Source organism: Bos indicus x Bos taurus, chromosome 18 (genome assembly GCF_003369695.1).
Source record: "Bos indicus x Bos taurus breed Angus x Brahman F1 hybrid chromosome 18, Bos_hybrid_MaternalHap_v2.0, whole genome shotgun sequence".
Taxonomy (NCBI): Eukaryota; Metazoa; Chordata; class Mammalia; order Artiodactyla; family Bovidae; genus Bos; species Bos indicus x Bos taurus.
Genome location: NC_040093.1, coordinates 55,306,634 through 55,320,990, shown reverse-complemented (window position 1 = coordinate 55,320,990; position 14,357 = coordinate 55,306,634). Strand labels below are relative to the sequence as shown.

The following is a 14,357-nucleotide window of genomic DNA, read 5'->3' as shown; positions in this document are numbered from 1 at the left end:
CAAGCGCAGAGAAGAACATGATAGGAGGGCCCTGTCTTCCACCCTCAGCTTACACCCGGAGCCCCGCCCTTGTAGTAAGGTGGTTGGCCAGGTGGCCACTTAGTCCACATCCAGGCTCTGGCTGCCTGGGAGACTGGCCTTCCCATTGGCTGGGCATACTGTCCTGCTACAGTTTTATGGGCTCTCATTGGCTACGAGTGAGGTGGGAGGCGGAGCTCACCATGCGCCGACAGTTGTACCACGTTCTCCCCACGTGGGCGCTCGCTCTGGCGTGTAAAAGGGCGCGGGTGGCGCCAGAACGTGCCCACTGTCCTCTCCAGCCCTCGAGTCCAGCCATGGCTTCACAGGCCAGCGCAGCTCTGGGCACTGATGACAGTGTCCGCAGGAAGCCCCGTCTGGCAGCATCACTGCAGATAAGCCCAGGGTCCAGCCCCTGGAAGCCCTCGGCCAGTCTGGGCCAAGAGCCTGCGCCCGCCCCCAACGCAGAGAATGATGAACCGGGCGGGCAGCTCCAGGCCTCGGCGGCGGCTGGGGATGGTGAGGCCTGGGTGGGGGCAGGGATCGGGGAGCTGGGGGCGGCTGGGCACAAGAAGGATGGGGAGGTCCCTGAAGGTCGCTGTACCACCCGCAGGGCCCGCCGGGGACTTCCCGAAGATGACCAGACATCGGGGCCTGCAGCTCAAAGACCCGCCACTGGGCCAGGCCGTGGCCTCACTTACTCAGTACGCGGCCAATCTGGGTGTCTCCCTGATATTTCGAGAAAGCCAAACAGCAGGTGAGGCCCAGGGGGCTGGGATGGCAGCATGCCCTGGGCTGTTCTCAAATGAAGCCAGGAAGACTGAGTTGGGCCTGAGCCTGGGGCCCGAGGTAGGCCTGTTGTGAGCAGCATGGTGCCAGGGGCACCAGGTACCCCAGATTTCTAACTAGCAGGTGAAGGGGGCCAAATCTGAAGCTCAGGTTGGTTAAAGGACCTGCCTCAAGCTACCCAGCCTTTCAGCAGGCTTTTTTGAAGTCCATTATATACAATTACAGTTGCCATGCCAGCGTTGGAGAGGAGGTGCCTAAGTGAGGGCCAGCCCACCCCAACTCAAAGAGGTTATCAGATACAGTTTAATGATGGCAACACTGTATACAGGTGTAATGGTTACAGGCCTCCTCCTGAAACCACCAAGATCAATCACCAGGTCCCTCCTAGATTCAGATTCCCAACTTTCAGCCAGCACATTCCCTGCTTCTAAGAACTTTTGGGAGCATTTGTAAAACTTCCTAGGAGAACCTCAAACTGAACAACTCAAAACGAGATAATGTATTTAAAAAAAAAATCTACCTGGGATTTGTTTTAATCAGGTATGTTAAGACAGCAGACGTGAGAGTGCTTGTCACGAAGGGGCAAGTATGGATTCCTAGAAACAGGAGGCACAGATGGCCATGCAGGGCTGTGCAGGAAAGGATGGGGTGGCCAGGAGGAAAAGGAGGGGGGCAGGCACAGCCCAGGGCATTAACTGGGTTTTCTTGGGAAAGAATGGTTGGAGCAGGGTACCTATGCAGAGTGAGATTAGGATAGATGAAAGCAAGACACTGGATAAGTTTAGGGGTTATGGGGTGGTTCCTAGCTGCCTAGTACCTGACCTCAGGGGTGATTTAGGGCATGGGGAATGTTGGCTTGTCAGAGAGTTCTGTGGTTGGGGCGTGAGCTCTGGATTGGTTGGGTTTTATATGAAAGAGTGAGCTTGCAGAGAAGTGGTTTGCTATGTCGAGGAATTAGCTAGTCCTGGGAGGGATGGTTTCTCCAGAATTAAACCCCCAACTGCCAGAGCATCAAGAATACAGAAAATAGGGACTTCCCTTGTGGTCCAGTGACTGAGACTCTGAGCTCCCTTGCCGGGGGCCCGGATTTGATCCCTGGTTGGGAAACTAGATCCCACATGCTGTAATTAAGACTTCGCATGCTGCAACTAAAAAAAAAAAGGAGGAAATCAATTCAAGACCAGTGATGACAGCTAACATTCATGAGTTCTGGGGGACAGACCAAGTGTTATTTGAAGGTCTGCAGACACATTAACTCATTGAGTCCTCACAAGTATTCCTCAAGAAAGGCAGATACCATTACCACCGCTTTACAGATGGAAAGACTGAGGCCAGAGAGGCTGAAGCTGCCAGGGGGCAGTCTGGTTTCAGAGCCTGAGCCGAACCACTGAGTAATATTGCCACTCCCTTCCGCCTAAGGTCCCTCTTTCCACTGTCGACGTGGGTAGACATTTTTTGTCATTTCTATTCTTCATTTTGGTAAATTTTCAAAGAATAGTATAAAAGAGCTCCCATAAACTCTTCACCCAGATTCTCCAGTTAACATTTGTCATATTTTGTATTTCTCTCTCTATATATATATTTATATATAAATATCCACATTAATTTGTTTTGAACAATCTGAAGGCTTAATTACCCCTTAAACATTTCAACATGTATTTTCTAAGATCAAGGGTATAGTATTATATAATTGCAGCACAAGGATCAAATTCTGGAAACTTAACAAGTGACGCTATGCACTATACAGTCCATGGAATTCTCCAGGCCAGAATACTGGAGTAGGTAGCCTTTCTCCAGGGGATCTTCCCAACCCAGGGATTGAACCCAGGTCTCCCGCATTGCAAGTGGATTCTTCACCACCTGAGCCACAAGGGAAGCCCAGTAATGCTGGAGTGGGTAGCCTATCCCTTCTCCAGCGGATCTTTCTGGCCCAGGAATAGAACCAGGGTCTCCTGCATTGCAGGCAGATTCTTTACCAGCTGAGCTATCGGGGAAGCCTATTGATATAATACCATTACTTAGTTACCAAGTTCAAATTTTGCTACTTGTCACAGTGATGGGCATTTTTTTTTCCAATCCAGCACGATTTATTACATCAGCCTGTTTAACCTCTTTTTATCTGAAACAGTTGCTCAGGCTGTCTTTGGCTTCAGGACAGTGATGATTTTGAAGGATAAGGTCTGGTTATTCTATAGAAAGTTGTCCGTTTGGGTTTGTCTGTTTCCTCAGGATTGGGTTCAAGTGATGCATAACCAGCGGAGGCATCTGTGGCAACCTCGTGTCTGTGGCATGCATCCTGCCAGGGGGCCTGAGATCTTACTCTACCCCTGGGGTGTCAGCTCTGGGGGCCTGATCAAGGTGCCTTCACTTCCCTCCGGGTGTGTCATCAGTCGTCCAAGCAGGGCATCTTGAGGTGGTGTGAGCATCCTATTCCCTAGAACTGCATCCCCGCCATGGTTGTAGCATCCTTTGATGATTGTGGCCAGAGCTGGTTATTACCGCACTGGCTGCCAGAGAGTCCTGATGCCACCCTTCCTTCTGCATCTCCCAGCTGGCATTCTTTTGTAAATATCTATTTGGCTGCCTTGAGTCTTAGTTGTAGTACGCGGGGTCTTCATTGACACATGTGGGGTCTTTTGTGGCCGGTGGGCTCGGTAGCCGTGGCTCAGTAGTTTCCCCAAGGCATGTGGGATCTTACTTCCCTGACTAGGGATTGAACCCACCTCCCCTGCATTGGAAGGCAGATTCTTAACCACCGGATGGCCAGGGAAGTCTCCCTAACTGGCATTCTTGTTGCTCTTTTACAGTAGGTGAATCTCCATGCTAGGGAGGGGTACTGAAATTCGGGTTCTCTTCAAAAGGAATAGACAGCCCTTTTAGGAGACAATTTAGCAGCAGGTAACAGCAAATACTGTGAATAGAAATAAATATATGCCCTTTGACCAACTGATCCCTGTTCTAGGATTTTCATCTGTCTCTATTGTGTCCTAAGTAACACCTGGAGTGGTCATGTTTGGAAGACGAGCTTCATGTAGAGAAGAAATAGAGCAGTGTGTCTGAGAGGGGACGGGACCTTCCTCCTGGAGACAGTGCAGCCCTGGATCTAGGTCCTGACAGCACCTGGGGTCGCTGTCCACCTGCCCCCATTGTCCCCTCTGTACAATGGGGTCACAGAGACCTATTTCAGAGGGGCTGGTGTGGATCTGTGAGCGGGCATGGACAGAGCTCAGCAGGCTGTCTGCCCGTCATTCTGGTCATCCTTGCTGGCAGGTGTCGTGGTCCTGCTAGGAAGCGCCCGGGACAAGGATGAAGCGCACGGTACCACTTCTCAGCTTCTCCTTCCCCAGATCCCTGCTCGCCCTTCTCTGTGTCCGTGGAGCTGGATGGGGTGGTCTGCCCCCCAGGCACCGCCAACAGTAAGCTGGAGGCCAAGCAGCAGGCGGCTCTCTCTGCCCTCCACTACATCCGGCGTCAGCTGGAGGGCCCAGCCGCAGGGGCAGGTAACCCAGGGCGCGGAGGGGGCGGGAACACACGTGTGCCTGGGGTGAGTTGCTGCAGAGACCATCCGGGCACCAGGACCCGGCCTGCAGGGAGCTGGGGGTGGAGACGTGAGCAGACCCCTGCCCTAACGTCCTTTGAAGCCCAACCACCCTGGGCCCAGGGACTACTGGGGGCAGCTGAGGGACTTTTGGCTTCTGGAGGATAACCCGAGCCCCCCACCTCCACCCCCGACACACACCGCTCACTAGTGGGACCTCTTGGATTCCTGAAGGATGGAGGATGGGAGGGCAGTCCCCAGCACCCACGACAGCCCACCCTTTGTCTCTCTTCCAGAGCCCCCAAAGACCCCCAACCAGCCTCCTCTCGCTCCTCTGAGCATAGGTAGGTGAGACCCCAGTGACGCCCACCCCCCCCCCCAGCATGGGAGGGCATGGCTTGTGAAGCCGCTTCTGCCCCCTCCCTCCCCTGCAGAGAACATTGTGACCCACGAGCAGCGCTGCGCGGCCGTGGTCAGCGCGGGCTTCGACCGCCTGGTGGACGCCAGCTCACCGTACCGGGCCTGCAAGGGAACCGTGGCCGCGGTCATCCTGGAGCGAGGTAGGGCAGCCCTGCCCCTGCCTCCCCGGGAAGGCCCTTGGGCCCCCTGCCTCAGGCCGGTCTTCTCTGCCCCCTTCCCCGCAGAGGTCCCGGGTGCCAGGGGCCACGCCAAGGAGACCTACCAGCTGGTGGCGCTGGGCACCGGTGGTGGCAGCTGCACTGGGTGGCTGGACTTCTCGGGCCGGCAGCTCCACGACTGTCACGGGCTGGTGGTGGCCCGCCGGGCCCTGCTGAGGTGAGGGGTGGAGGGGGGCCCTCTGCCCAGCCCGCCCTGGGGAGACAGGACCACCCCAGCTGCCCCTCCACCGCCCCCAGGTTCTTGTTCCGGCAGCTCCTGCTGGCCACGCAGGGGGGCCCCACGGGCAAGGAGAAGTCCGTGCTGGCCCCCAAGCCGGGGCCTGGACCCCCCTTCGCCCTCAAGCCCCGGATCTTCCTGCACCTCTACGTTAGCAACACCCCCAAGGGAGCCGCCTACGATATCTAGTATGTGGGGTACCAGGCGAAGAAGAGCCTGGGGGGGCCGCACCCGGGAGCGCCACATGGGCCTGGGAGAGGGGCCCTGACCCCCTGCCCCGGTCCTCCACAGCCTCCCTCCGTCCTTGGAGGGCAGCCTCCTGCACGGCCCGCCCCTCCGCCTGCAGGCCCACATTCAGGGGGAGCTGAAGCCCGTGTGCTACGTGGCCCCCGCGCTCCGTGACACCCACGTGGGCTGCCTCTCAGCAAGCGACAAGCTGGCACGCTGGGCCGTCCTGGGGCTGGGGGGGGCCCTACTGGCCCACTTCCTGCCCCCGCTCTACACCACCAGCCTGGTCCTGGGTGAGCCCCGCAGGGCAGGAGGGCAGGGGTGGGCCGTGGGGCGGGGAGGTGGGGGCACAGAGACTCAGACCTTGTCCTGCGCCCCACAGCCGACACCTGCCACGACCCCCCGACCCTGAGCCGGGCCATCCACACCCGGCCCAGCCTCGACAGGCTCGTGGGGCCGGGCCTGCCAGCCCCCTACACCCGGACCACGCTGCACCTCTTTGCAGGGCCCTCGGTGGCCCCCTCCAACCTCACTCCCAACACCTGCCAGGGCCTGAGCCTCAACTGGAGCCTGGGGGACCCTGACATCGAGGTGGTGGATGTGGCCACCGGGCGTGTGAAGGCCGAGTGAGAAGGGCCTAGGGGCTGGCTGGAGGGGGGGTCTGACAACCTGGGGGGTGGTCCCCGTCCCCTTGCCTGTGGGGAAAGAAGATGCATCTGGCCACTAGCCTCTTACCAGCAATGTGACCCCCCACCCCAGATGGTCAGGGTGGAGGTGGTGTGAGAGGGTGGCGCGGGCCTGTTGGCTCGGGCCTCCTTTGCCCTCCCCTGATGTTGGGCCCCTTTCTGTCCTTCCCAGTACTGCCCCCGGGCCTCCCTCCCGCCTCTGCAAGGCTGCCTTTCTCCGGGCCTTCCGCCAGGCTGCCCATGCCCTTGGGAAGTCCCACCTGCTGGCCTTGCAGACCTACGAGGCAGCCAAGGTCAGCACCTTCCCACCCCCGCAGCCCTCTTTCCCACACTCCCAGCAAGCACCCCCTCTCACCTGCACCCCTCCCGCCGTAGGCTGGGCCCTACCAGGAGGCTCGCCAGCAGCTGTCCGTCCTCCTGGACCAGCAGGGCCTGGGGGCCTGGCCCTCCAAACCGCTGGTGGGAAAATTCAAAAATTGAAGCAGAGCTCCAGGGGCTGAGGTCCTGAGCCCAGCGGGACGCCGCTGAAGGAGTACCGATTTGGGGGTGGGGGTGGGGGGGCGTGGGTGGAGCGGGTGCCAGTGCAAGGGTGAAGCCAGGAATGGAGGCGGGGTGGGGTCTGCTGCACACTGGGGGCTTGAATAAAGAAGCTGATTCTGGTGTTCTGTGTGCTGTTGGCTTTTTGGCAGGGAAGAGGGGAGCCCCAGTCCACACCCTTCAGGTCCTCTGGGTCCTGCAAGAGGTGGGCAGCCCTGGGAGGTGGCAGGGGGCTCATCCCAAGTGGGTCCCACTCTGCCTCTGTGTTACCACAGCTGTCCCACCAGGTGAGGCTGTGATACCTGGAGCCCACATGCTAACTGGGTGGGGGGTGCCAAGCCCGCCTCTCAGGGGTGGGGGTTGTGGGGAGTCTGCAGGAATGTCCAGGCTCCCCAAGGACCTTGGGGGCGGAGGGAGGACAGTGAAGCCTGCCCATGCACATGCCCACCCCCCCACCCTGGTGCTGGGCACACATCTGCAGGCTGGGCACCTCCGGGGCCTCCCTGCTCCCCCAGCAGTTTCAGGATTCAGAACTCCAGACCATTCTCCCCAGTGCGCTGGGAAGCTGGGTCGACATTCCGGGCCAGGCAGGAGCAGACACTGAAGCCCTGGGATAGCATCTGTTCCCTCCAGGCCACCTCCTGACCCCCACGGGTGAAGTGTGTGCGTGCGTGTGTGTGTGTGACCTTGGCGGCCACTTAACCCCGGTTCACTCCAGCGGACTCATCCGGAGAAACACCCGGAAGGCCGGCCCACATGCCTGTTCTCCAGCCCACCTGGCCTCAGGCTGGGCTTCCCCTCTGTCCATCTGCTGGCCCCGTCCTCTCCCTTTCAAGCAGTGCTGCTGCCAGCGAGGGGGCGATGGAGGAAAGAGCTGACAGGCTGGAGCAGGCCCTGCCTGCCCCTCCCCCCGCCCCCCGCCCCCAGGCTTTACAGATGCTGTCACATTAAACCTGCCACCAATGAGGTGGATGCTCTCGCTGCTCCACTTTACTGGTGAGAAAATTCACCAGGTGAAGGTGGGCACCTTCCAGAAGAGCACGCGGGGTTGGGATGGACCTGCGGTTCCCACCCAGGCCCCTGACAACTTCAAGCACCTGGAAGCCCCTGGGCTGCTGCTGGAGTCGATTCTGTGACCTTGGACAGACCCCCAACCTCTTGTATAACGTGGCTGGACAGTGTGTTTCCAAGAGCTCCCTCCTGGCTCTCAGCAGCTCTCCTCTGCTCTTTCCTATAGGCCATGGGGGTGAGAGATGCAGCCTTGGCCCCGGAGAGGAACAGCTGTGGGCTGGAGGGCTTGGGAGGGGGTGAGAAAGGGGCTGGGAGAGGGCAAGAGAGGATGGGGGCTGGGGGAGGTGGGAGCAGCTGCCAAAGGCAGGCTGGTGTTCAGGAACACGCACGAGCAAAGGAAGGACAGTGGGGAGTTTGAACCAGGATGGAGGATCTCAAAAGCCAGACAAGTGCTGATTTTTTTTTTCTCTTTAATTGAGAAAACTGAGATTATTTTTTAATACCAGTATTGTTATTTAAGGGCTTCCCTGGTGGCTCAGATGGTAAAAAAAAAAAAAATCTGCCTGCCACTCAGGAAACGCAGGTTCAATCCCTGGGTGGGGAAGATCCCCTGGAAAGGAAATGACAACCCACTCCAGTGTTCGTGCCTGGAAAATTCCATGGACAGCAGAGCCTGGTGGGCTATGGTCCATGGGGTTGCAAAGTGTTGGACATGACTGAGCGACTAACACACTTTATTGTTATTTAAACAGAAAAAAAAAAAAAAAAACAGGCTAACTTTGAAATAATGATTTCTTCTTTTTTTTTCAGGGATGAAGAGAATTTTTAAAACACCCAAGCCTATTAATTAGCACATTTATTACACATTGTTTTCCCCTGGAGATCATTTAAATTGATTTACTTTTTGTCCTGTGATGGTGACTACAACCAGATCCCAGCCATTCCCAACTGCAGTTCTATGCAATGAGCCTTTTGATATTCATTAATCACATAATCAGTGGGTAAACAAGTTATTCAAAATGACATTAACTCTGCCGTGTTCTGCCAAGTAAGTAATATTTGTCCCCACATGGCATAAATCTGCCTGTCCAATCCTTCCCTCCCAAGACAGTCCCTGTTACCACATTATTCGCGTGGTTCCTTTGACTCAGCTGATTTATTATTGTAGGGTGATGATGAAGGTTGCTTCTGAAAGGGAGAGCCTGTTAATGTCTTCCTGGCCCAATCCCCCCTGGGTGGAGTTTTGCCAACAACTGCATTTTTGAGCTGGGAGGTGACATAACCCAGCTGGGCACAACACACAAGCCGCCTTTGCCACCACTCCCATCTCCCATCGCCCGCAGCTCCGAGCCCCAGGGTCTGTCCTGGACCCCTGCCCCGTGCTGCCCCTCCCCTTGTGTGGTCTCACCGCTGAGCACGAGTGTGGACCAAGAGGCGAATCGAGGGGCCACTCCACCTTTCCAAGCCTCAGTTTCCCCACCCGGCGAATGAGAGTTGGTCACAGTGGAATGAACTGGGAAGAGAGCCAAGCCTTGTGCCTGGATCTTGGTGGTCATCGGCAGTGGTGGTGGCTGTTATCAGCCCTGGCTGCTCTCAGCTTGTTGTCTCTTTCCATCTCCCTGGCTCCCTGCCCCATGGGGTCTCCCACAAAGAAGATGCCCAACAAACCAGCGTTGAATGGAAAATGAATAAATGATAGAATCTTCTCTTCACAGGAGTGGGTTAGAGCAGGGGTCCCCGACATCCAGGATCTCATGCCTGATGATCTGAGGTGGAGCTGATGTAATAACAATAGAAATAAAGTGCACAATACATGTAATGTGCTTGAATCATCCCCAAACCATCCCCTGTCCCCCATCTGAGGAAAAACTGTCTTCCATGAAATCGATCCCTGGAGCCAGAAAGGTTGGGGACCATTGGGTTAGACAGAAAGAACAGAAACCCTGTTCCAAAATATGGCTCTGGAAGAGGTTTTGAAATTTTCCATTTTACTATGAGCTCTTTTTGTTGTTGTTGTTGCTGACCTGTAGAAGCATTCGAAAAGACCTAGAGAGGGACTTCCCTGCTGGTCTAGGGGCTAAGACTCTGAGCTCCCAATGCAGAGGGCCCAGGTTCAAACCCTGGTCAGGGAACTAGATTCCACATCCTTCAAATAAAAGACCCTGCGTGCCACAGCCAAGACTGAAGATCCCGCAGACTGCAACTGAGACCCAGTGCAGCCAAATAAGTCGATCAGTATTTGAATAATAAAAGACCTAGAGAATGTGGATCAAACCACACCTGAGCTCCTTGTGGATTGTCAGTCATAAGAACCAACAAAGTCTCCTTTTCTTTGTCTGTTTGACTGATGAAGTCTGAGTTTCCTGTCCTTGGAAATAAAACATCTCTAACTGATGTTTGTGGATGTGTCCTAAAGATGTACGTGTTTATTCAGATGATCTCCCAAATAAACTGCCTGCCTGTAAATCCTTGCCTCAGGGTCTCCTTCTGGGGGAACCCAAACATCTGGGAGGACCAAGACAGAACTCCTCAGAGCAGGTGCCCCATATGGCTCCTCCCATCACCACTCTGCCCTCTTTCCTCCTAGGCTCTGCTCGTCCTGTTTATTTTTTTTTTTTGGCTGTGGTGGGTCTTTGTTGCTGCCCACTGGCCTCTCTTTTGGGGGCACACAAGCTTACTTCCTGTGGCATGTGGGATCTTAGTTCCCAGACAGGGATGAAACCCACGTCCCCTGCATTGGAAGGCGGATTCTTAACCATTGGACCACCAGGGAAGTCCCCTGTCCTGTTAGTTTCCTTCTGAACTTATCTGTGGTCTGCCTCCCTCCCCTGATCATCCCCTCCAGCCACATGTCTGGGAGCATCTGTCTTGCTGACAGAACAATGCCTGGCCCAAGGCAGGCATTTAAGAAACAATGCCCTAGAAGCTAACCATTGCCCTTCTGACTTCTGACATGGCCATGATACAGAGATAGGTGAGCTTGACCCATGCCACCCATCACCTGGGGGACCCTCCCATTTCCTCCTACAGCCCGAGGTCAGCCCGAGGTCAGTCTCTGAGGCTAGACCTGCCCCAACACACCAGAGAAGCCACTTGTCATGTCTCAGTATTGTTTAATGTTTCTCTAGGAGTTGCAGGGGTGGGGGAGCCCCAGAAGCTTAGTTAGGAAGGCGCAGGTGAAATTGCTGAGTTCTCCAGGGGATCTTATTTCAAGCCAGTCATTGACTGAGTACAATGGAAGCCTTTGGAACAGCAAGATTGGCTAATTTTAGCTCAGGGTGCCCAAATTCATTCTTTTTCCTTTTGTCCCGCATACAGGAAAGGTGACTTAGGAAAGTCACGCGCCTTCTCCGTGTGTGACCTGGAGCTGGCAGCCAGGAAGGTGGGGCTGCTCTGGACGGCCTGGGAGCCTCAGAGCCAGTGAGGAGAGCATGTCCCTTTGTTTGTTTTATTTTTAACCAACACTGTGTTCTGGGAGGTGCCCCTTGGTTAGATGTCAAATGATGGATGAGCCCAGTGCTGGGCGAGGGTCAGGAAGCACAGAGCTGCAAGCGCTGCCTGCCAGTCCTGGCTTTGTCACCTCTGACTGTGTGACTTGTCCTATCATATCCCTTCCCTGGGCCTCCGTGTCCACACCCGAGAAAGGGGCAGGTTGGACACAGCGACCGTAAGGATCATTTAGCTCTGAGAATGTGTGCGCCAGGCGGCTCCCAGGCTGGCAGAGTCAGAGGGCGAGGGACGGTCCCCTCCTCCTGGCAGCAGGGGAGAGAGCAGACCTGCTCTGAGCCTTGGGGATGAGGTCACCTGCCAGGCAGACCCTCTTTCCACCTCACCGAGTCACTGGGTGGTCCTTCTAGCATGTTCTATGGGGGCTGCCTGGGAGCTGGGGTTCTTTTCCTCATTTGAATGCCTTTGGGCTGGTCAGCACTCCCCAGCTCTCTTGTTCCACTCCCCTGCCAGCATTTCCCAGGTCACCTCCCATAATAAAGGGCTCATATGTCACCCCTGGATGTGATTCCCAGAGAATAACACAACTTCTGGCCAGAAAAGCACAGCCTCAATCTAAACATGAAGAGACACAAGGGGATGGGTGCAAAATGAGGCACATTCTGCTGGAAAAGGGCGATGAAACTCACCCTGAATTTCCATGCCATCTATGACAAATGAAAGCTGTGGAAAGATCTGGACTACAGGAAGCTAGAGATAGGACAAGGAAATGCAACATCCAAGCCTACCCTGGACCCTGTCCCAGAGGGGAAAGTCTATAAAGGATATTATTAGGTCAGTCGACAAAGCTGGACCGGACGCTAGATTAGATTAAAATACTGCATCCAGGTTGAATGTGCTGACATTGGTTAACTGCCTCGTGGCTTTATAAGAGAATGTCCTTATTCTTAGGATCTACACAGCAAAGTATTTTGGGTCTCCTTGGGCTCTCCATCTTAAAATGAAGGAGTTGGTTTCCCTCAGAGCTTCTGTCTTTTTATTTGAGGGGAGGAGTTGTAGATTCCTTTGAGAGCCTGATGAAATCATTGGACACTGCACTCTGAAATGCACAAGACGTACACATGCTTTGTTGAGGGTCAACACCAGAGATTTCCAAACCCCTTGTGGAAACTCTTGGCTGGGAACCCTTGGACCCATGGTGTTCTGATAGGCTTTTCAGTTACCATCTTCTTAAGTTCTGAGAGCAAAGTGCCACGATATAGTCATCTGCCCTCAAAGGGTCCAGAAAAGCATCCTACGTATAGATAATAATAAAAAAAAATAGAGCAAATGATATAACAAATGGGGCTAAATGTTTCTTAAAAGGTGTATTGGAGTCTTCTGTGTACTATTTTTGTATTTGCAACTTCTTTTGGTGAGTTTCCCAAATAAAATGTTAAAAAATCAATTGCCCCGTGCCCAGTAACCATTCAACAAGTGAAGCCCATCATGAGCATTTCAACAAGAAGCATAGGGAGAGAGTTTAAGCCCTTAGAGGGAAGTGGGCGGGGGGAGGCTGAGCCGTGCAGCCAGGCACTGGGTGTGAGATGCCCAGGTGGACAGGTAGGAACGTGGTGGGCAGCTTGTGGGCAGAGATCTCCGTGAATTCCTATTCAAACTTGAACTACCTGTGGTTTTTGCTAAGGAAGCAGTTCTGCGGATAGTCAGGGGCCATGGTGAGCGTTTCTTTCTCAGCTCTCTCTCGGTTTCTTACCTGCCTCCACCCCCCATCATATAAACAGTTGCAATGAACTTCCCAGAATCACAGACTGTCCACGCTGGGAGAAAACAACAGTCTCCTCCACCCTATCCATGGGATCAATGAGAGAAAGAAAGCCCAGTGGAATTGATTTCCATGTCCATGTTATACGAAGGGTAAGAGCTGGTGCTCAGAGGCCCCAAGACGACTCTCCTTACCCTGCTCGGGGTACGTGGCAACGTGTTACAATCTTGTTTTGAATAGTTTCTTTGCGGTCTCAAGCACTGTGTCAGATGAACCTAAGAGCTGATATACTATTAACAGAGTGTTCTGCTGGGAGTCAGGATACTCGGATCTAACTAAATGAACCGGCTTTGTGGCCTTGGGTAGGTGGCTTTCCCATTCTGAGCCTTGGTCGCTCCATCTTAAAATGTCGAAGTCGATTTACTTCTTGTCCTTTTTCAGGGGTCATGGATTCCCTCGAGGGTTGATAAATGTCACTGGACCCTTGTTCAAAGCTGTGCATTTTGAGATGTACATAATCTCAAGAGGTTCACAGATACCCCATGGTAACCACCTGCTTAGACTGTCTTCTGATGGGCCTTCCAGTCCTAAAAGCCATGAAAACAGAATCAGTGAGTCAAGCCCCACCTGCTGGATGTTGAAGAATTAACCTATCCATCCTCAAGTCATGTGGGCTCAACTCTGGCTAGAGAGGTGTTGAATCAACATTTTAAAGTTGCCTCTGGGAGCCACATGGAAGTGACTTGAAGCAAAAGGCCCTTTGCTCTTTGCCTTCAGCTGGAAAATTTCAACTTTTGGCTGCAGTCATGCCCATTGGCCTCCAAGAAAAACAAGCCCTTCTGGGAATCGCGAGACTCTTTTCAGCCAATGGGGATGAAGAGACTGCCTAGCAACCTGCTGGTCACCCCCATTCTACCCAATCAGCATTAAGGAAAGGCAGCTCTGCCAAGCTAGACTAACCAAGATCAGTCCCCAGGGGACATGGAAGGGAGAGACAAATAGAGCTTTTAATTAAGCCCCACTTGCGAGCAATCAATTCCAATTTTCCGCTTCTAATTTGGTAAAGAATTTCCACCGGGCATGTACTGAGACACGGTAGAGGCTCATGTTGGTGATGGGCTCGACTGTTTTTCTTTTAATCTTGGCACATTTTCATTTGGATGCCGAAGTATGGGAAACAGGAAAAGAGGGAGGCCTTGGTGGGAGCCAGTCACAGAATGGGCTGAGTGGAAGTGAGGGGTTTTTGCCGCAGGTTTGCAGCACAAAAAAGTCTCCAATCAGAAGAGAGAGGAGGACCTGGGACTTCCCTAACAGTCCAGGGAGATTCCCTCCTTCTAATGAGAAGGGTGAGGGTTTGATCCCTGGTCGGGGAACTAAGATCCCACATGCTGCACAGTGGCCAAAAATTTAGTAAGAGAAAAGAAGAAAATGAGGGAGTATCAATTTGGAGCCTGATATGGGTCGTAGGCCATTCCAGGTCTGGGGT

The 14,357-nt window shown here is 54.2% G+C and overlaps 1 protein-coding gene across 1 annotated transcript; it reads left to right on the top strand.

Moving 5' to 3' along the window:
* Positions 1–241: 241 nt before the first annotated feature.
* Positions 242–6,651, top strand: ADAD2 (adenosine deaminase domain containing 2). The gene is made up of 10 exons (XM_027514523.1): positions 242–537; positions 632–775; positions 4,155–4,307; positions 4,642–4,689; positions 4,780–5,140; positions 5,221–5,388; positions 5,492–5,721; positions 5,811–6,054; positions 6,287–6,407; positions 6,490–6,651. The coding sequence occupies exons 1-10, from the start codon at positions 336–338 to the stop codon at positions 6,592–6,594; spliced, it is 1,776 nt and encodes a 591-aa protein (XP_027370324.1). The 5' UTR covers positions 242–335; the 3' UTR covers positions 6,595–6,651.
* Positions 6,652–14,357: the final 7,706 nt, after the last annotated feature.